At 34.5% G+C, this 23039-nt stretch overlaps 1 protein-coding gene across 12 annotated transcripts in view; it reads right to left on the reverse strand.

The window, feature by feature from the left end:
• Nucleotides 1-23039, reverse strand: part of SLIT2 (slit guidance ligand 2) — a 260141-nt gene that overhangs the window by 21547 nt on the left and 215555 nt on the right. For 8 of the 12 annotated variants that reach the window (XM_033513635.1, XM_033513633.1, XM_033513634.1 and 5 more), the window contains 8 exons: nt 22954-23025; nt 22659-22730; nt 20563-20634; nt 17940-18103; nt 12748-12872; nt 12518-12615; nt 10978-11117; nt 7150-7176 (listed from right to left, as the gene is read on the reverse strand). In XM_033513635.1, the coding sequence (XP_033369526.1) occupies nt 7150-7176; nt 10978-11117; nt 12518-12615; nt 12748-12872; nt 17940-18103; nt 20563-20634; nt 22659-22730; nt 22954-23025 (770 nt within the window). The remainder of the gene's footprint in view (nt 1-7149; nt 7177-10977; nt 11118-12517; nt 12616-12747; nt 12873-17939; nt 18104-20562; nt 20635-22658; nt 22731-22953; nt 23026-23039) is intronic. The other 4 variants (XM_015625539.3, XM_015625541.3, XM_015625540.3 and 1 more) reach the window with 1 other exon arrangement.

Genomic DNA, 23039 nt, shown 5'->3' on the forward strand with positions numbered 1-23039 from the left:
TATTTATCTAGCTCTGCTATATAGCAACACTAGTGATTAAATTCACTAGAACAAAAAAGCCATCAATATGCTTTTCATTTACTTATTTCTAAGCACATTAGATACATAAATAGCCAGATTTGCACTATCACTATAAGTAATCTATTACCTGAAAAAAACCTGTTAATATCACTGCATGTCAATACAATTCCAATTATCCAAAAATGAAAACTTGTTTTCTACTTTTCCTTAAATATGACTCTCCATTTTTTGCATTTGTTAATGTACCATAATTATCTATAATCTGTTCTGTGAAAAGAAAAGAAAAAAATATTCTGTGTAAAATGTTTATCCTTCCCTGCTGATAGAGGCAGTGGCTCTAATTTCCAAAATGGGCTTATAATCTAAAAAATATTTGAATATGGTTAAAAATTGTTCTATTTGCAACTTTATGAAAAGGACACACAGGTTTGTAAACAGATCAACAGTATCTTGTTCCCTGACTAACTTATCAGATGATACCATGGATAGTGCACTTACTAAGATTGTAATAATTGGTTTTTAAGGCAGATACACTTATTCCAGCATCCATATGAAGAAGATATTTATAATAAACAGAGGTAAACCCTGTGCCTGTTGAATTCAGGGACTAACAGGTCCATCAGACTCTAACACTATTAAGGGGGTAGGGTTGTCCCTGTCCTTCATCCAGTAATAAAACATGAGCTAGCAAGCAAGGAGAAGTAGAACTGTACATTGCAATGACAAGAAAAAGAGCAGAAGAAAGGAGTGAATGATCAGACACTTCCACTGCTCAAACTTGCCTTTAAAGAGGCAATACTTGGTGTCCCTCAGTTTTACTGAGCTGAGCATGGGAGCATCTTGCAGTGTAGTGAACAAATAAAAACATAAAAGGAGCTGAGGAACAGTCTGTATTAAAGCAAGGATAGAGAAAAAGGCAAAACTGAAGCAGGGGTGAAGATGGTTATGCCAGTTAAAAACACAACTGTAAAATGCATACTAAGTGCAATAAGACATGGGATCTTCAAAAATGAGAGGACAAACCAAAAAACAGCTAAATAAGTATTTTGCAGCCATGCAAAAGATCCAGACTGGTTCTAACAAAGAAAAAAAAAATTAAATAAATATCACATTATCAATTTGCAAGTAGTGCATCTTCCCTACAAACCAAATAAAGGTTTGAGTTAACATAAGAAAATGGCCCTCATGAACAGGTCACTTAGGAGCCTCAGGAAAACTGTCAGTAACAATGTGACTTAGTCAATATATGTAGGAAACAGAATGGAGATCAAATGCAGGCCACTGAAGATGACTATAGGATTATAATTCTATCCTCAAAGCCTCTTCAAGCTCTCAATAGAATTATTAGTCTGGAAATGTGCATCTGTTATGACTAGGTCACTGCACAAGGCATCCCAAAATACCAGGGATTGTTTGCATCCCACGATATATCAAACAAAACCCAGATCCCTTTCTCTTTTCAAAGGGTTTTGTCCAAACAAATACATTTATAAGAGGTCTTCAATGCCATTCTTCACATAGCATTTAGTCAATTTGCAGAACTTGTAATAGCTGAAATCTGTTTAAAGACCAACAGTGTTTAAGAGTGAGATATAAGCATGGGAAAAGTGAGTTCAGATTTTAAGGATCATGGGAGTAGAATGACCAAAAATGACTGTTGTTTTAACCTAGTTTGTGCACATTCCCATAGCTTAGAAATGTATATATGTGCCTACATATATGTGGATATATATACAGACATATATACACACACCTATACAAATATCTTATTACGACATATATTGTAGATTAAATTACATGCAGAACTGAAAAATACATGACACCCCAACTACAAATAATGAAAATGTAGCTGTACATTGCTAATAAAACTTGGATAAAAGCACCTCTAAAGATTCCCAAGAATAATAAATCCGACAGTATATAAGAGAGTTTCTCAAAGTGACATATTGAACCTATCTCCAAGCAGGGCTGGGGCTTGCTGTCTCATACATTCACAGTAATAGTTCTGTGAAAAGAAAACCAAACTACCTAGAAAATGGTAATTTATGAGTGGCATAATAGGAACAAGCATTCTTACCATTCCTGTCAAATTTATTAAAATTATTTTGCTGCAGGATATTAATTCATCTTAGATTATCATTGGCACAGATCTCTGCAATTACTTGGGTGGCAAATAGTTTTACTCAATAGTATCTAAACCTGTACATTTTTGAAAATCCTCCCCCAGGTACTTATAGAGGATTACTTAGAGTAACACTGCATTTTAGTATTCATAGGTTGCTGACCCTAATATCTTCAGAAGTATACTGAAAGCTGAATCACGTCATGCAGAGTGCTCAGGGGCACTTGAAATCTCTTTATTTCCCACTCTTGGCTGTGAATCCTACATAATGATTGGACATTTAAGTTTTAAAGAGGTTTACAGCTTTGGAAAATGTCCACTTCAAATTATAAAATCAGTGTTACACTACCAGACATACTGCAGCCAAATGGCTTGAAAACATCATCAAACATCTCCAGGCATTTTTGACATTATGGTAGGAGTTTGATTTGAGTACTCTGTAGAAAAGCATGTAGAAACAGAACTTTTTGGGCTGTGATGGCAGAAAAGTAAGGAAACTTTTCCCTTGCATTTGCACATTGTATGCACGACGAATGATATCCCTGGAGCTTTATTTAAACAGTCCATAGCAAACAGGAAACAGGATGGTGGCCACGTAGCAAAAGATTCACGTAAAAATAGCATGACCATACAAGTTAGTTTTACTTATAGTACAACCTTTAGTTTTTAAGAAAGTAGCATTGATGACAGACTTGTACACAGGATCAGTAAAGAAAAAAATCAAGATGGAATGCAAATATGTACATCAGATACTCAATTTCTGAATGAAAATGTAAATACCAAAAGAATAAGGCAAGATAACCCAAGCAAGGTCTTGTACAGCTAATAGATAATAACAGTTAATATTAATAAATGATAATGGACCTATACTCTGAATGGAGCATTCTCATGGCCAAAATAAATTTCTGAAAAAGGTAACAGAAAAGGTAAGTAAATTATGGGACATGGAAACTGAACTACTGAAGAATACAGTTTCCTGGTAAAGAAACCCCTTCTTCAGTGTACTGAATAACCATTGTGTTATTCAGAATTTAAATGAGACAAGGTGAAAAGGAGTAGGTAATGTTGTTGAAATGAAAAGATAGTGATGAAAGCGAAACACACATCGGACAACAAAACCCCAGATTTACCAAGTTAGGCTCCTTGGCCTTACTGGAAGAAAATCTTAGAAAGTTTCCTGATTTGAGAAACATAATGCAACATTTAAAGAGCACACTTCAAAATAATCAGAAAAGGTTGTGAAAAAAAGTCTCAATTCAAGGAAGCTCGACACCAATGTGTGAGGACATTCTTTTATTCATCTAATAATATTGTAACTGAAGCTTGTTTAAAAGCTTGGCTAAGTAATTGTGTTTTTGAAAGATGGGATTTCTGTATGTAGGAGAATATGGAACAGACTAGTTTTTTTAAAGATAAGTAGCGGATAAAGTGTCAAAAAACCTGTGAAAAGCTTCCAAAGTTTAATTAGAACCAGCAATAACTCTTTTCATAAAATGTCTGGCTTAATTAATCTAAGGGAGTCTGGTTTCTGGTATAGACTATCATTGAAAACAGTGGAATTATGTGGTTGGCACAAATGAACACGACCCTCCAAGCTGAAGACAAATATTTACGGAGATTTTGCATAGAGTATGATGTAGACTTAAACAGTCAGAAAACATTATGAAATACTGATATATACTGATGATACTTTATAAAGGTAACCAAAGCTGTGTGTTTGCTAGATTCACAGATCAGTTTGTGTTTCCTGTGTGTGTTAATTCACTCTTATGACTTGGTAAGATTATAAATCACTAAAACCTTAATCACAGAATACCAGGTTTATCCCTGAAGGATCACCTCCTGGAAAAACCTTGTCTCTACAAGATGGCCCAGTAACCTTTCCAGCTGAATCCTAAAAAAAGTCTAATGTTGGGGGAAAAACTTTCCTGGGAAGATTACTCCAATGGCTCTGCGTCCTCATTGTAAAAAATTTCCCTCTTTTTTAATTCTAACTGGCATCTCCCCAGGAGTAACTTGTATCCATTACCCCTCCCCTTTTCCATCTGACACATTGTAAAAAAGGAAGTCTCCATTTTCCATTTTTGTAGCCACCCTTTAAAATACTGTAACAGGGTGATAACATCTCCCCAAGACTTCTTTTCTCAATAAATAGACCTTTAATTCTGGATTTTAAATCTGGATGTAGTACAACAAATAATGAGTAACAAGGCAATGAGGTGAAAAAGGATTTACATTTTTGTTATTTTGAATAATTGGGCAAGAAATTTAAAATAAAGCAATGTCAGCCACTACACTTCTGAATGAAGTGGACAGCTCTAACAAAAATGGACATGGGCTTCTTAATGTAATAGCACATTGCCAGTTATGGACAAGTATATGAAGAAACAAGTTTAAAATCACCCTTATTAGCAAAGCTGAGTTTGATAGCAAAAAAAACTAGACCGAGAACCCAAAAGCAACAGTAGTCAGTTTTAATTATCAAAACCCAGATTTTTCCCAGAAGACTTATTCTTTTCCAAAGTCAAAATACCAAAAATACCTACCACAGACTAGAATAGAAGGATTTTATGTGTGTGCCTATATATCCATTTCAGCTCTGAGCTGCTATGTTATGATATTCTGTGAGTCAACTTCTGCAGTGTTTGTGTTTTATAAACTAGGTATCACTATCTGACTTTGACTGGAGGTCTCTGTTTAAAACTGTGACTCAAACAGCCAACAGAGTGCAGTACGGGTTGGAAAATGTCAGTTCCATTTAACAAACTATATACAGAAAACTGCTGCATTTTTATTAGATCTTGAGTTTGATGTGCAGTACACAACAAATTATTTCAGGTCTTAAGCTCATTACTCAGAAAATACAAATAAAAATACCAACTATATGAGGGACAAAATTTCTTAGAATTAACAAAAGTTCACAGTGACAGTAGGATGCAGTTTATAATCATAAATCTGAACATTTTTTTAGAATTTAATTTTAGAATCAAATTGCTGGGCTGTTCCCAACTTTCACCATCACATAGGTATTTTTAGCTATGCCCTTATGCTTGTGGATCTCAGCATAAGACGAGGCTTAGTTTAGTTTAACATTTCTGCTTGTTTCATGTACACACTGCTTGGTAACTGCAAAGAAACATTTAGGCGGGTAAGCTTTAAGACAATTAAGGTAAACAGAAGGGTGGATCATAGACTAGAATGAGTAATGGCAGTGATTAAACCAGAAGCAGGTAGCTCTGCTTGCCACAAATATCATGTATATTTCCCCTTTATGCAAATGCTGTAAAATTACTTTAATACTTGAGCTTTTTAATAGAAGAGTAATTTAAAGTATATTAAGCTAGATGATATAAAAATTTTTGTGAGTGATGAAAAGCAAGAGTAACATCTTTATTCTAAGAATCTGTAACATGCAGTTCTTACAACGATGAGAATTATGATTTAATTTGATGGAATTATTAAACTTTTTATCAAGTTTGATATCACATGATTTGCATTTGATTACTTGCATGCTTAAATTTCAGGAAGGTACTTATCTGATTACCAAGTGAATTCAAAGTAGTAATGCAACTCCTTTATTTCAGTGGCAAGAAGGTTGTGTCTGAGGCTTGCATGAACTGAAATAACTGCTTGAAATGATCCCTTTTTTTCCCTAATATTGTCACAATTCAAATGATGTCTTGCATGGTGAATCTGACTGATCCTCCAAACCCCATAAAGACTATAAATAACTTTCATGTTCAGCTGGGCAAGCTACTATAAATATGTATCACATATTACACATCTGCTTAGTTTTGGAGCCAAACATAGTTCACATCCCCTGGATGTTTGATAATTTGTTTGTGAGGAGTTTGCTCTTTCTATCATCAGTAATTTTAATATGTTACAGTTCACACTTGTGTAATAAACAAGAAAAACATCAGGCTACTTTTGCTGTGCAGATGAGTAGAAATAAAATGCAAATACAGCAATATGTCTAAATGGGAGACAGTTTAAGCATGGAAAACCTGTGGCTGGAATAATTTTCTGAAAATGTCTTATACTCTGCTTCAGTTACAGAGAAAATTTACACTACGAGTTTAAGTTGTAGGAATTATTCATCAGATGTCTAAATTAATCAACATAGATGTTATTAAGCAACATTGATGATATAATTGCAGTCTCACTCAACATGCTATTTCACAGATAATGAACATATATTTATTACTATATATGTTGCTTTAAAACCTGTAAATATATTTATCAAATTAATGGAAAATATGCTAAAAATTACTTATTTGCTTTTAAAACTAAATATGCAACTTTATAAATATGCTGTCATTGATTATGCTAGGTCTCAGACTGTATATATGACTGGATTGCAGAGCAGATGGTTTATCTCTCTTAGTGTGTAAGGTGCTAAGCAGAAACTTAAAAAAGTTTAAAAATCAAACGCCCGAAGTTAGTGTCATAAATCTCTTCAATATTACCTTTCTTCTACCATAGCCCCAGATTAATATGGTCATTTCAGTTTCCTTAGATATTTACAGGAAATAAGAAGCCACAGAAATGAGGAGCAAGAAGATTGCCATTCAATACTCCAGCGTATTCTAGTAACACAAACTACTGAAAATATTAAAGAAAAACAGTGCTATAACACAGAGAATACATTAGCACAGAACCAAGGGATGGCTTTAGGTGAGGAGAATAAGGATTTCAGAACACAATAACGTAAGCTTTTTTTTTAGTTCTGTATCAATGTCTGCACAAGTTTTTAATACATTTGAAAAAAAGACATTGAATGCAGTATTAAAGTACTCCTGCACAGCGATCTGCATCTTCAACAACATTCTTTTGACATGAATTCACAGCAACAGCCAAGTGCCTAATTAGAGGATTTGCAGTGAGCTTTCTAAATTATATCTATATACTATTTGATCATTTGTAATAACTGAAATCCATGCACCTTTAAGAAAAGGAAAGTGAGAAACCAAGGTAAGTGAAAATAGGCTTAAAAGACAACTGACCTTTTTCCACTTCATTCAGATTAGCAGCTTGCAGTGACAAAGACAGAAGAGACAAGAGACTTTTTACATTGTAATACAACAGCATAGCACATTAAGCTAATGCACAACTATAGCAGCAGAGAGGTTGATATAGCAAACGAAGCAAGCTTCAAAGTCTCACCTCCAGCAGAACAAAACAAACAGAAGGGTAAGAAGTACATGCCACCAGTGGCGTAAGAGAGGTTTTACTTCCGGATCAGTTAGTTCTGTGATCTAATGACTGACGACAATGAGCAAGAGAAATGATTATCTGTAATCTATAGAATGCACATAAAATGACCTGAAGTTTACCAGACTGCGGTTAAAATAAAGGAGATGGTAATGTTAAGAGAATAGCAAGATTAAAGAGTGCAGGACATAGTCGGGTATTTTAAATAATTTATTTCTCCACGTTTCATCAGTAATCCTGAATGTCTGTTGATTCCACTTGCTTACTGTTGTGTCACAGTTACAGTCTGTGATCTTAAGAAAGCTCATTTTATAGTGCAAATACCATTCTTTGTCTTTCCACCTGTAACTGTGGTGGCTGCTGTAAAACTTAACCGAGGCAAAGCAAAACAGATCCCTGATTCTTATGCAGCAACACAATAAGCTTTTTAACTGCTTGATTTAAATCAACACAATATAGTTGAGAAGTGTTGATTTTCAAGGGATTTTTAGAATCTCTTGAAAGTCAGAAATTGACTGTTAGGTTTTACAGTGCAACATTCTTTGCAGTTCATTTTGGATTCTAACAAGCCCTCCACATAAAAATAAGTCTTTATAGAAGAATGATTTACATTTTATACCAGCATGTTTCAGCTGAATTCTTCCTTATACTGTGCTGCTGAAATGTAAAGAATATTTGCAGATAGTCATTCACCCAGAAAAATATTCTGGGCTGGTGCAATTCCATGTTGAGTACATATATGCTATGACATGTTGAACAAAGACAATTCAGGGTATTGTCAGACAAATTAAAAGAGGACAGGAGAAGCCTACAGTAGCATTTTCCTAGTATATACACTGTACCACTTTTGGCTCAGGGACTTTCTGAGCTATAGATCAATGCCTCTGAATTTAAAAATCTTTGTTTATACTGAATATGAGTATATAGCTTGTTTTCCTGATTGTCAAGCTACTTTTGGTCAGCTAGTACATGAATTCATTTAGTGAAAAATCCTTTCATAAAAAACAAACATTAGAAATATGCATATCTGATTTCAACGTGTTAGAACAGATATCCAAATCCAAATGTTTAAAGATTTCCTCATTAAAATCACTCTATACATACTTGACAGGGATTCTGTTATTCATCTTTCAACTCAGATTATAGGTCAGAGAAAAAGAAAAGTTCTACAAATTATTTGGTACCTCATACTCACTTGAGACAACTGCACAATTACTTTATATTCTGAGCATTACCCTTTTTAGATCCTCATGTGTCCAGACAGCTTTTGGGCTAATTCTTAATACTAAAAGTTCTTATGCAAGACTGTGGATGACAGATATGAGGACCCCATTGGCTAGCTCAATGCTTTACATTTTCACCTTGTAACTAATATCAAAAATCACTTAAGATCTCACATATTATGTCCTATTCTTAGATGCTTTGTATGACAGCTAGTATATTGTAGAATTCTGTACTTTACTGTGTAATAGAAAACCTAAATTTTTGCTCCACTTACTATAAAATTAGTTGAGGCTCTAGTGATGCATTTAAAAAAGCAACATTTAAAAAAAAAGTGTTGAAAAATGTCTGATGAGCTAGTGTGAATTCTCAACAGTTTTTAACTGGGAGACTAAACTTACTGATTAAAAACAGATTGTTTTGATTTCTTTAAGAGCTGGTGAGAAGACTCTCACCTACTCACATGTCTTACTGACTTCAGTAGAGATTATAAGCAGACATTGTATCTGTAAAACTCACAGTATGATTACGGTACAATCATGCACAAGTATGAAGCAAATTTAAAAATGCATTTCCTTGTATTTTGACTAAAGAAGCACAACTGCAATACAAACATCAAAAAATTTATCAATGTTTATTCTCTCCTTTTTTCTCTGTCCACAGAGATATATAGAGAAATGTTTCAATTATTTCAATTGTAAATTTAAAATTTTCTTTCATTTACAATACTCCAAAAATGCAACAGACACACTTAATCAAAGTTTTAGGCTAGCACATATGGATGATCTTTTGTATCCACTTTATGGATATTTAATAAAAAGCAGCCCTTCCCATGGCATACTGTGAATCCAACAAGCTATTGACTCTAACAGTTAAAGGCAGGTAAAAACACCTGCAAGGCTGCATGGGAGGAATGCACTTGCAAGTGAACTATCTCCTGTGTAACAGGCATATGAAACCTCTCAGCATGAAGCCTCTGAAGAGCAACACTGGACTGATGTGACTTTGCTTTGCATTCTTCCAGCCTACAGAAGAGAACACCTGATCCCATTTTTAAAGGAGATCCTAGAACTGATCCCAGAGGAGCTGAACTTATATATACCTGAAATATTAGTTGTAGGAGAACTGCTGTTTCTACTTCCTGAGCCTGTTACCTGTTATTTCCTTCCAAGGCTTGAATTTTCAATTGCACTTAGGTATTAAGGTATTGGTACTTGGCAAAACAGTATTTTCTCTTACGAGATTATGTATCTCCATCCACATATGGATCATCCACGTATTGTTAAATAGCTTTTTGGTTTTTGTATTGCTTTAGATATTGTAGCTTATCCTGCATGGGGAAATCTCTACCAAACATTTACCCAGAATAAGTACTGGATGAATACCTCTATTAGATCATGAAGTTGTATTTCTTATACTTGTGTTTTAACATCTTCACTTGTTGTGCATTCCCAATATTCAAATACTGACTTTGAATTTGAATAACCTACAACAGGGGAGCAATGCAACACTCTGTAGAACTAGTGATGGAAACTCTTTGGATGAGAAAGGAGTTAGCTGGGTTTTCAGTAAATGAAATTGATTCAGGCATTCCCCTCTCCTTACAGTTTCACAGACCTCAACTATGCTTGATTAAAGTAAAAAATATAGGATGACTGAGTAGAATTAATTCTCAAATAATGATGAATCTTACATTTCTTTTTTATGCACTTCAAATCATAATGAATTTAAGCTCTATGTTCTTCTAGTGGTCAACTATTTGATAGAAAATAGATCTGCCTAGTTAGAAGAGCTATAAAAAATATCAGTGCAAACAACAGGTCCTACTTCCTCCGTGCTGCTGTTCCAAATATCCTCCATTCCCACAGAGACCATGACAGCAAGCAAGAGATCCTCTGTCACAAAGAGAAGGATATGCTTTGGCTTTGCTGCCAACTGGCAGAAACAAAAGACTCTTGTATTTTTATTCTGTGTAGGAAGCATCACACTTGATATTAATATTTCTAGCAAAGTACAGTACAGCATCCAGGGGTGCCAAATACAGTTCCCCAATGGCACAGACAAATTCTTCATAGTAAAATGAGGATTAGGATAAAAGCAGAATATTTTTCAGATTTCTACAGCTACAGAAGTCCTCCACTGGGGTGTTTAGGAAAACAGTAAGGAGGGGCACATTTTGAATGACCTTTAAAATATAAAAATGCTGTAATTTCAAAACTAAAAAAAAGGAATTAATGAGTGGACATCAAATCTAATTTTGACTACAAACTATATAGGAGAAAAATATGGAGGGATACCTGGTATTAAGTACAGTAACTACTAATATACCTGCAAAGTGGAAAATATTACTGTTCTGCTAGGAATTCTTGAATTACCTGTGCTTTCTCATATATTCCTACCTGTATATTCAGGTGGACAAAGGCAAGTATAGTTATTAATGCCATCCACACAAGTAGAATTGTTTTCACAGTCATTGTCTTCACAGTCATCAACATTTACTTCACAGTTTTCACCTTCAAATCCATCTGCACAAGTGCACCTGTAATATAGAAAACCAAATAACCACATGGACATTTTAGGTGGGGAGTCCAGACAAGAAATTCTGTAGTTAATAGAATAACATTAGAATTATAATATTCCACAACAGAACATGGTTGATATAATGTAAAAAGTCCTTATATTAAATAATCCCAAAGTATATTCTGTCTTTTAAATTACAGAAAAATGCTTCTAAAGTCATAGCTCAGTCTTCACTTTAAGGATCCTGCTAAATTAAATAATGGAGAATTCCTTTTGAAAAGCATTATTCCTTTACATTGTACGATTATATTTCTTATGGAAAGTGATCTTTTTTTGGTTTTTTAAGGTTAAATATATGGAAAATATTGTGGAATCAGCGATCAGTAGTTTTCCACAATGATTCAGTTAAATGCACCAATACAAAACTCTCTTTAATGAACATGCATTCATATAAAAAAGCAAAAGCCTGCATAAATTATTTAAAGCAGTAATTTATGTTTTGCTTTTAATCATGTTTCTGCAAAACAAACACATCAAAATAGATAGTAAATGTAAAAGTCACTCAAACATGACTACACATACATTTTCATGTAATTTGTACTACCTATAATTTCTGAAGCTTTCACTATGATATTGCTTTGATTTTTAAAATATGTAGTGTACAAACAAATAAATGAAAAAGGTCAAATTCTGAGGCGTGACTATGTCAATTTAAATTCTTGACGCATATTATTAAGATGTATTCACTTAATTTTTAATAGAAGGCTATTTAATCCTGGGGCAGAATTTGGATTAAAAGTAAGAATAATGTCATAACGAATTGAAGGATAATGAATTTTATCTTTTTGAAGTGTCATTTTTAACAAGCTTGAGGTGTAGATTATTAAATGACTAATAATCTCACATAAGAATGCTAAAGAACTTTATTTCATAATTCATGAAGTACATCTGGAGTAATTGTACTGTGTGATTAAATAACTCAGGATTAAAAATGCTCACAGCATGTTTATCTGCTGGCATAGTGAGTTTCAAATGAATCATTAATTTTCTGTTTCACTGGGATTTACATTTTATCATTTACATGCTGTCTGTTGAAGTAATACACACAACAACAGATGAATTATGAGATTTTTTCAGCAGGGATCTAGCTAGCTATTAATTAACATAATGGAGTCAATACTATGCTGTCTTGACCTGATATGCCTCAACTAATCACAGTCATTTGTTATTGTTTTTAACAGATTGAAAGCTCTAGAAGCTTTCCAAGGATGGCAACATGTTCTGAAAAATTACAAAGTGCTAAAAATCTGCCTTTAAGGGGTCTTACCAGCAAACACAGAGAACTTAAAGATTAACACAAACATTAGTTTACCATAAAAATCTCAGTGGTTTTCCATCCTGTCACAATTAAAAACCTACCAGAAACCATCTTTTTCTCCTTCTTTCAAATGACAAGTTCCACCATGGTGGCATGGGTTACTAATGCAAGCATGAATGGGAATATCACAGTCTTGACCCTACACAGGGAACAACAATTATAATGTAAGAAGAAAATACAGACAGTAGTGGAAGGCAGACAAATAATAGTTAAAGGTTTTTAAGGATAAGCTGATATTTCAGTGAGCTTTTCCTCCTCATGCAGTACCTACCTTGAAACCATATGGACATGTACATCTGTAGAAGTCAACTGGATCATTATTGCAGGTTCCATCATTTTTACATGGATTTGATAAACAGGGATTACACTTTGCAAGAATATTAATATCCACAGACCCTTAAAAATACAAATTGGATAGTCAGAAACAAGCAACTATTAATTTACATTGGACAGGAGCTATCTGACATGTTGCTTTTGATTTTAAAATAGGCTTTGAATTTTAGACTTTATGGTGTTTCTATATTTATGAGATGTGGAACTGTCCTTCATGCTTTTGACATGAACAAAAGAAAATGGAATTGTATTTTTGGTTTAAACATCACTTTTTATTTTTGTTAAGAATCTCACCAAAGTGATTCCCATATTCCTATTCTCTGAAAGCTGTATAGTTCTGATTCATGATAATTACCTTTCCTTTGTATTAATAAAATGAAGAATACAATTTCAGCTCTTGTTTTGTTATGGAGTAGGAATTGCCTGTGAGAAAATGGGGTATCACAGTTTTCAATCCTTCCCATGATGGTGTCATTGAGAACACTTCTTTAAATGCATTTTTGCTTAAACATGTTTTTTATCTGCAGGATCACATAGATGGCAAAATGAAATGGTAAAATTACCTTTAAATTTCTTGATCATCTGGAAACTGTAATATAAATTGCTTTGTCCAAGCTATCTCACCATAAATAGTTCTATACTGTCTTTCTTCCTAATGAAGTTCTGTGCATTACTGTATCAGCTGAGCCCACAAATCATGTAAGCTGTACCTTAAACCTATGTGCAAGTGAAGACTGCAATCCATGTTTGCAGTCTAGCTTCTTCTATTAATGATTATGATGAAAGAAATCAGAAATGTAAATTGATAAAATCCTAAGTTTCAAAACCCAGACTTGAGCTTTGACTTGCTTGCTTTGACAAATCCCATGTCCTTTATATAGATCATTTTTATTATTTTTTCTCCGTTGTTTCCCATTTTTATTCACCATTTTATGGTGAATTTTAAAGCGTTTTTTGGTTTTTTTGGTTTTTTTTTTTTCAAACAACTGAAGAAATCACTGGTTACTTTATAAAAGTTAGAAAACACCTGTGTATGAATAATGATTAATTGGCATAAATTTTTGTGAAGTTTGATTACTGTAAGGGAAAATGGGTGACTTTGTCAAGTGCCTATTAAGACAATAATGCATTCTCTATCACTGGCTCTAGGGCCTGATGACAGTACTGCCTTCAGATTGATTTCAGATCTCCCCTGTTAAAAAAACCCCTTCATTTATCCACAAATGAACTGTACCTTTGAAGGAATGAACAGTGATTTCTTCTAAATTGAAAAAATCCCAAACTGGGGCCTTCTAGAGCAAATGCCTGATTGTTCTGTAACAGGTTTTATACAAAATGAGCCAAACTGCAGAGTTTTCAAAGCTAAAAGGGCTTTGCTTAGATATAGGGCTTTATTCTATTTTTAAACTTAGATCACTTAACTTTCTTATTTTTCTTTGCAAATTAATCTCACACTAATAGTAAAGGAGCTGGTCTGGAAGGAAGCCATGTGACTGTGAGGATCCAGTAGGGAATGTCAGACAGAGTGGGTGACCTTTTAATTTTTTTGTTTTTTAATCAGTTGCTGGTATGCTTCTGTGTCACAGCTTGCAAGCAGAACACGGTAATATGTGATAAGGTGCTTATTGCCAAAGCCAAAATCTGTATGGACCAATATCTTTTTTTTCTCTTCATCACATTATTTTGAAAGAGAAATCTATATCTGGTCTATTAGATCAGCACACAAGAGAGGTAGAAAAGTTGAAGCAAACATCATAGAATCCACATCTAGAAAGTCCTGACTCTACTATAGATTACTGCTGATTATTGAGTATATTAGGAGGCTCTGTGAAAAAAAATTAACTGAAAGATGCACATACATAAAAATTTGTAATACTGTGCTGTAGCCTGGGAATCAATCCTTCCTTCTACTTATTCTGAATATTGTATCCTCTTTTCAATTTTTCATGCAATAAAATGCTAATTAATTGGCACAAATTAAAAAAACATTCAGTAACTAAGGTTTTGTTCCCAAATGGATTAGCACTCTAAATTTCACTTCCAAAACAGAGACAGAAAATGGGAACCTAAGTCTCAACAAGAGAGTAAGTAATAGTATCTGATTTTGTACTTTATTTCAAATTAATATGTATCCAATACAAATGAATATTTTGATTTATGAGTCATCAGTTGTAAGATCAAAAAAAAATGCAAAGGTAGTTTTGAAACCTATTTTCATTTTCACTATACTGTTCTTCCTGCTTGCATGCATTAAAAGACTTGTATATGAAAAAGAATTTGGTTTATAACCTATTGGTTAGTTTAGTTTTTCTAGTTGTAGACATCTACGTTCTTGAATAAGCCCTGAAGGAAAAAAAAATTATTTTGTAAACCAAGAAAAAAACCAGTATTTTATTAAAATAGATATATACATGTAGTTAAGATGTTTTAAGTAAAACCATGACACAAACTGTCTCAAATCAGCTTCTAAAGAAACCTGTTGGAAGAAAAACTTCGACGTTTTATGACTCCTCTTTTGCATATGGCCCCTAAAGCAGTATTTAAACTGCTAATGAAATCACCAATTTTAGTACAATAAAATGGAAGCAATAATTTCAGTTAGATAACTGATTTTAAACCCAGACTTTTGAAACAAGAAAAACTGTTCATACAATATACTAAATGATATATCATGAATAATCATCTGTAAATTCTTCACAGGGGAAAACAGACAGTACACATGCGTGTCTTAGGAAAGAAATCTGCTTGAGGTACACAAAAGGAAAGTCAGAAGGTCTGTTGTTAAGCAGATCACCCATTCCAGATCTACTTATAACCTTACCTGGTATCAGAAAACCACAAGGCCCTGGAATCTCTAGAAGCAGGGCATGGGTGATAAAGAGGTAAAAGTAAAAGATTGAGAAGCTGTTAGAGGCCACATTAAGAAAAATGAAAGAAAAAACCCACCCACAAATGTAGAAAAAATAACTGGAAGAAGAAAATATTAATAGATGATTCCTGCAGTGAAAGAATTAATAAAATTAGTGTAAGGTAAAGTGATTTTGTTGAGCTTTACAACTGAGATGAGATTTCATTGTAAAATGCCATTTTCGCTGGAACTATTCATTATGTAGGCAAAATTCAAGCACCCAATTCACTATCAAATAAATCCATGGACAGTGATAAGAGGAAATTATTTACACACTACTCTTTTCCTGTAAATACATATACAGTAGTGGACCATCAACAGACTGAAAACAACCCTTTTATTCACAGGCAAAATTTTTGGTTCTAATAGGAATATAGCATCTTTCTGATTTCTATTATTCAGCAGTTCACTTTTAAGTGAAAGATAAAATTACTTATCTTTGAGCAACAGACTCAAAATGTCTTACGGGTCATCATGTCATTGAAAAGCTGCTTATTTGCAATCTGTAATTATGAGCATCTTCATAGGACAGTAGTAGAAAAATTATTTTTATTCAAAAGCATCCATAATACCCCATCTCCACTCTTGGAAGTGAAACAAATACACAATTCTTACCCTGCATAATAATATAAAAGATCTTTTCTGATGGGCAAGAGGGAGTAAGATATAATTCCTGGATTGTCTAATAGAAACAAAATGATTGTAGGCAGAAGTGATACAGTTTGTGAAACTGACAAAGCTGGAAATAACTGAACAGGTTCCTCATGTCCATGCAAAAATTCTTTCCCTTGTGTCCCTATGAGAGTGTGCAATAAAAGCAGTACTGTTCAGTGGATGCTGGTAAAGAAAACAATCAGATTGGCCAGAAAATGTCCTGTCTAAAATGAGGCTAAGAGACTTTGCAACAGATGAGTGTCATATGCAACAAACACTTTAGTGACCTCAGAGATGTACTGCTGAAAAATATCAAGAAAGATTCAGAGGGAAAAAAAATTCACTGGCATCACAAGTAACAAGATGGCTTCCAGTAGTATTTATATATATATATATATATATATATATATATATATAAAAAAAAAAGTTTTTTGACAAAAGTCTAAAAAGAGACTGAATAGATAAAATATGCAGTAAAGAACAACTTTGGATAAGACAGACTCTGACAAAGACCCACTGCTTTGCTTTTGTAAGAACAAAATTACAAAGAGATAAAGCTCACCTTTGAAAATACATTAAAAGATGAGTAAGTCAAAACAGCTTGAAGATTACCTAGACACTGAGTTACTTCTACAACTAAAGATCATATTCATCTGATGCCTCAGAAATCATAATGAGCTTAGTAATGGCTTACAAATGTAAGAACACATTATTTATTTTTTTTTTTAAATTGGAATTTCAATGTTTTTAAATCAGGACCATGAAAAATGAAGCTACAGTAGAAGCTTTATGTGTTTTCAAAATATTTAAGGGATGAATCAGTGGAATAGAGAAAGATTAGACAGTAAACCAAACAACTTCTTGTTTGATGTAAGTAAAAGGGTACCTTTGTAAAAAATAATAGTACAGTTCAGAAAAAGAACCTAGGAATTAGAAGACAATCACATAAATGTGATATAAATGCCAGCAACACTGGTACCAATTTGGAGTTAAATACCCTGAGACACCTGCCCATTTAACAACATTTTACATTGAGACTTCTATAGTAGTTATCACGTTCCTTTATCTACCTTTTTCTTGGTTTGTTTTTAGTTTGGTTTGTGCTTTCTCCTGGAATAGCAGAGACATATTATACATTTAATTGCAGACTGCAAGGATTATGGATGTATTTACAGTTTTTATGGTGAACAGCCTGAAGGAAAAATGCTGAGGGAAGTGTAGATGTTTAAACTCTAGTCATGATGGAGGCAGTACAAAGTACCTGTGAAATCCTGTACTTTGATGTACTGTGTACATCATGAGGAATACTGAACTGCAGGTCCAAAGACCTTTTTCTCTGTATTTGTTTTAAAAGAGATAGGAATTAAAATATTTAAAATAAATACACTTCATGAATAGAACCAATGGCTGTATCTTTAAATATGAGTAATAATGATAAGGATGAGTTATATAATAAGTCTGTTTTGAGTACAGAAGACTCTTAATTCACTATTCACTTAATTCACAATTTGTAAAAACTAAACATTGACACTTAAAAAAGAAAAAAAACAACACCAAAACAACAGTACCTTGGCAAGTAAACTTCTTAGAAGGAGTTGTGAGAAGAAGTTTATCTGCCATTTCTCCAGGACCAGCACAACGTGCAATACCAGGTTCTTTGTATTCTGATTTTACCCAGTCAGATAGCCACTGCATATTACAATCACAATAAAGAGGATTTGCTCCAATAGCCCTGTGGAAAAAAGACAAATAAAAAAGGGATTCAAGTTTTAAATGGCAACTTTTAAAAAAATTAGCCAGAAAATGGGTTGGCAAAAATCATTCAAAATGCAAACCTGCTCTCTCACCACCTGTCAACAGCACTAAGTGTCTGGATTTGGGCTCTAGATCAAGAAGTGATAGTTTTGGTAGAAACATAGTCCAGAAATCTGTATCTTCTTAACAGCACTAAGTGTGAACTTTGATGATCTAATACCAGCTAGCTCTGTTTCACTGTTGTTTGTAATGGCAAAGATCAGCTGCATCAGCAGAGTGAAACTGGTACTGGGCAATTTAACAAGATAACAAGAATAAAGTATTTCCTCCGAAGCAGTCAAGACAATTCCACAGAGTTCTGCCCTGATATTTCTCCTTTTCTGTTCATGGCTCCCAGGCTGGTACAAACCATCTGTTTCTAAGATTCCAAATTGGATTTAATTATTTCCTCTTTGGAGCTGTCTCACTGAACTCACAACTATGTACAGAATTCTCTAAGAGTTCTCTGCTGCATAAGTAAATAAAACTACATTATCCTATCTTTGCAGTAGTTACATAAGAATAGCTTCATTATGAAAGCAAATCCACTTCTTTAAATGATGATCCTTGTGATTCTTTTTTAATTGAAAATAATTTGCTAGAGATTTTCAGAATTAATTTCTGTAACAGCTTTTTAAGTGTTTATTTTCTCTGCTAGAAACTATAAATACTCTTAAAACTCTGAAAACAATGAGACATTGTTTAGCTAGTTCGAAGGATTGAAGCCCTGTGTTATTCCATAAAGATGTATTCATGTTCCTTTTAAGAAATACAGGAATCATGGAACTTTTAACAGATAATCTCAAAATGTGCAAACACTATCAAATGGGTGTATTAGAACAGCCTCCTTCTCCTGATGTGTCAATACTTCCCACAGCTTTGAATCAGTGGGTCTTCTAAAGATACAAGAAAGTCTTTGGCAAGCAAAGGCAGTAGGAGCTACCAGAGCTGAAAAACTCTTTTCTGCCCCACTAAGCAGAAAGCCCTCTCATATTAACTTTTTAATACATCCAAGCTGTACTCAAGAAAATATACATATTTGTTCAGTCAGGCTTCAGTCAGAGCAGTAAAAAAAAGGAGACCTAGTGACAAGGGAACTTCCCAGGCAAGAAGAAACACCTAGAATTTGTCCATTCTGTATTTCCAAAAGTGTATGTCAGCCTGAACTAACACAGTTATTCTGCTAAAATCAGAATATTAACAATGATAACTGGTATCCATTAAGAAAAAGTACCATCAACAATCAAATTATCCAAGTTTTACTGATATTTCATGCAGATAAATTAATTTAATAGTAGCATTTCAATGAATTATCAATGACTGAAAGCTTAATCAGTATGAAATTTCTGAGGGCTAAATGTAAATGTCCAATATTGAATGAGAAACAGATAATTAAGTTTTTAACCACTGCTGATGTTCAGAAACTTAAAACCCCAGATATATCTAAAGGCACTTGTCAACACACTCAAATTTTTAACAATTCATAAACATGAGGTTTGCAGAAGGTAGCTTGTTCAAATTTAGGTTCCCAATGAAAATTAAAAACTGGAAAACTATTGCCTCAAATTGTGTTTTGAAATCAGATGTGATGTGTTTAGTGTCAACAAGATAGTGACACAGAATCATAGAATAATTTTCATCTATTCTCACCTCCTGCACAAAACAGGGCTACCTTGGCAGTCATGGTTGCTCAGGGCTGTATCCAAGTGAGTTCTGAAAATGTCAAGGGACAGAGATTCTTCTGCTTCTTTGGGCAACCTGGCTGAATCATTGTCACAGTGAAGAATTTCTCATTACATTCAAGCAAATTTCTCTTGTAGCAGAGAAGGTTTTGATGCTTTGCTCTGATTCTTCACTGTGCACCTCTGAGTCTCCATCACTGCCATAATCCTTAGAGGCTTGAAGACTTTTAGGTCTCTCCTTGGCATCCCTTTCTCTGGGCTGGATAAGTCCAGTTCCTGTAGCTTCTCCTTACAGCTCATACAATCTAGTCACCTCCCAACCTTGCCTGCCCTTGTGCTGGGTTTGCTGTAGTTCATAAACATCTGCTCTGTACTGGAGAAACTGGACACATATTCCAGATGTGGCCCTAGGAGGGCCAAGCAGAAAGGAGTGATCAGTATTCTCAATCCCCTGGCTCTCACTTTCAAATTTAGCCCAGAGTGTGCTCAGCCTTCATTGCCATAAGGACATGGGGAAAACAAGTTCAGCTTGCAGCCCAAGCATCAGGACCAGGATTTTTCTGCTGAGCTGCTGCCAGCTCTCTGGCCAGTGCCCAGCCTCTACACAAGCAAAAGCTTCTTCCAGAGAGCTTCTCTGCATTATGTCTTTGTTTGGCTGTATGACACTGGCTAAGCATGACAAATAAAATATACAGTACACCAGCAGAATACTCACAGGTGTGATAATGCTGAAAGATCATTAAAGGCTCCTTCAGGAACAACAGAAATATCATTGCCATGTAAAGACCTTAAAGAGAAAAGAAACATAATAATATCAATGCATAAAAAAATAATCAGGTTAACTTGGCAAATTTCATCTTCTTTCAACAGTTTTCAGCTTTTCAAATTTTTTTTTTCTTCCAGTTTCTCAGTGTTTCCAACTGTTTGCGGTTTCATTTTTTTGGTAAGCTCTAACTGGCAGCCTACTTATCATTTGACTTTTTGCATCCTGGATTTTCATAAGAAATATAAATACTGTGATTATTTTAAAATTGAAAAATAAAAGTTGATAAAAGTAGGCACAGTTATGCAAAGTAATGACTGAAATGACTGGATTTAGAGATAGCAGATAGCAGAAGAGTTTCTGATTTTTCCAACAGCTCCCTGAAATTTGCATTAATTATGTTCATATGCTCTTTTTAATCTTTCATGGATTCATAGAACATACAGACATTGACTGTTAATATAATTATTAACATTTTTGTGTGAATTTGATGGTAGAAATAGAAGATGAAAAACTTCATTAAGCATCACTACTGGGAATAGTGACATTTCTTTTGTAGAAAATGTACTGGTTTCACCAACCATATGAAGTTCAACAAGAGCAGGTGCTGCATTCTGCACCTGGGATGAGGCAGTCCTGCATGTAGGTTCAGACTGGAGAATGAGGTGCTGGAAAGCAGTGCCAGGAAAGGCACCTGGGGTCCTGGTCCGTGACAAGCTGAACATGAGCCAGCCGTGCCCTGGCAGCCAGGAGGGCCAAGCGTGTCCTGGGGTGCACCAGGCCCAGCATGGCAGCCAGGCAAGGGAGGGGATTGTCCTGCTCTGCCCTGAGCTGGGACAGCCTCACCTTGAATATTCAGTTTTGGGTGCCACAATATAAGATAAGAAGCTATTACAGAGTGTACAAAGAAGACTAATGGCAGTGGTGAAGGGCCTTGAGAAGAAGCCATATGAGGAGGGGCTGAGGTCACTTGGTCTGTTCAGCCTGGAGGAGAGGAAACTGAGGGGAGACCTCATTGCAGTCTGTAACTTCCTGATGAGGGGCAGGTATTGATCTCTGCTCTGTGGTGAACAGTGACAGGACCCAAGGGAATGGACTGAAGCTGAGTTAGGGGAGGTTTAGACAAATCATTAAGAAAAGGTTCCTCCCCCAGAGAAAGGTTGGGCTCCCCAGAGTGGTGGTCACAGCACCACATCTGACAGAGCTCAAGAAGCATTTGGACAATGGGCTCAGGCACATGGTGTGACTCTTGGGGATGATACTGTGCAGGAGCTGGACCCAATGATCCTTCTGGGTCCCTTTCAATTCAGCTCATTCTGTGATTCTGTGAAAAGTATTTCTCCTTTTCTATACATTCATTCAGTTACATGAATATCTAACACATATACAAATACAGTTCTTGAAATTCTCCTTATTTATATTGAATAACTGAATTTATGAAAGCACACCTAAATAATGCCTTGCTTTAGGTATTTATTCCAACCAAGTACCTAAATGGTTATAAATCACCCACATGGAGGCAAAAATTACATGTTCTGATATGGACTTTTGAAAAGTAGTATTTGCAGGTTTTTTTCTTAATGACAAACTGAAGCTGTAAATGAGACTGACTATTCTTTATTTTCCTTTGTCCATTTTTTTGCCCTGTCAGCCATGTCTTTCCTAGTGGTAAAATTGAAAGTTTTCTTGCAAGCAAAAAGTAAAGTTATTGGTTTTCAATACTTAGTCATGATGGCTTTGGAAATACTCCCACATTAAATAAAACAACACGAAGAAATTTACTGTTGGAATAAAAATATTCAAAATTCAACTGCAAACTCTACTGATATATACTGAAGGAATTCATGCATATGGCATTTTTGCTAGACTTAAATGCTTATAAAAAGGAAAAAGATAGCACAAAAAAAAATTAGATTTTTAAGGCTGCATAATTATAATTTCTGAAATATTTGATAGGGTTTAAAATCTGCTAACTTCCTATGGTTCTGCTGTCTTCTGTACACAGATAAAAATTATGGAAAATAGCAATGATTAAAAATAATACTTACAACAACCTTAGTGATTTCAACCCATCAAAAGTCCGTGCAGGAATACATCTTAGGCGGTTGTAACTAAGAATTCTGAAAATATATAAAATGCTGTCAGCAAGTGTAGCAGTTATTCAGTAAACTATGCAGAGCATGACCAAAATCAGCTTTTGCACACATAGCTAGTTAGGAAACAAGTTATTTTACAGCCTCCAAACCAAGCAAGTTTTAATATCAACTAAATGCCCTTTCTCTCCAAGACAAAAAAACCCACTGTAATGCTTCCAAAGAGTCACTGTTACATGTTTAAACTTACAAGGTGAGCAGCTGAGTCATGTTGCTGAAGCTCTGATTAGAAAGAGTGCTGATTCTGTTGTTACTTAAATCTCTAAAAAATAAATT

Source organism: Parus major, chromosome 4, assembly GCF_001522545.3.
Source record: "Parus major isolate Abel chromosome 4, Parus_major1.1, whole genome shotgun sequence".
Lineage (NCBI taxonomy): Eukaryota > Metazoa > Chordata > Aves > Passeriformes > Paridae > Parus > Parus major.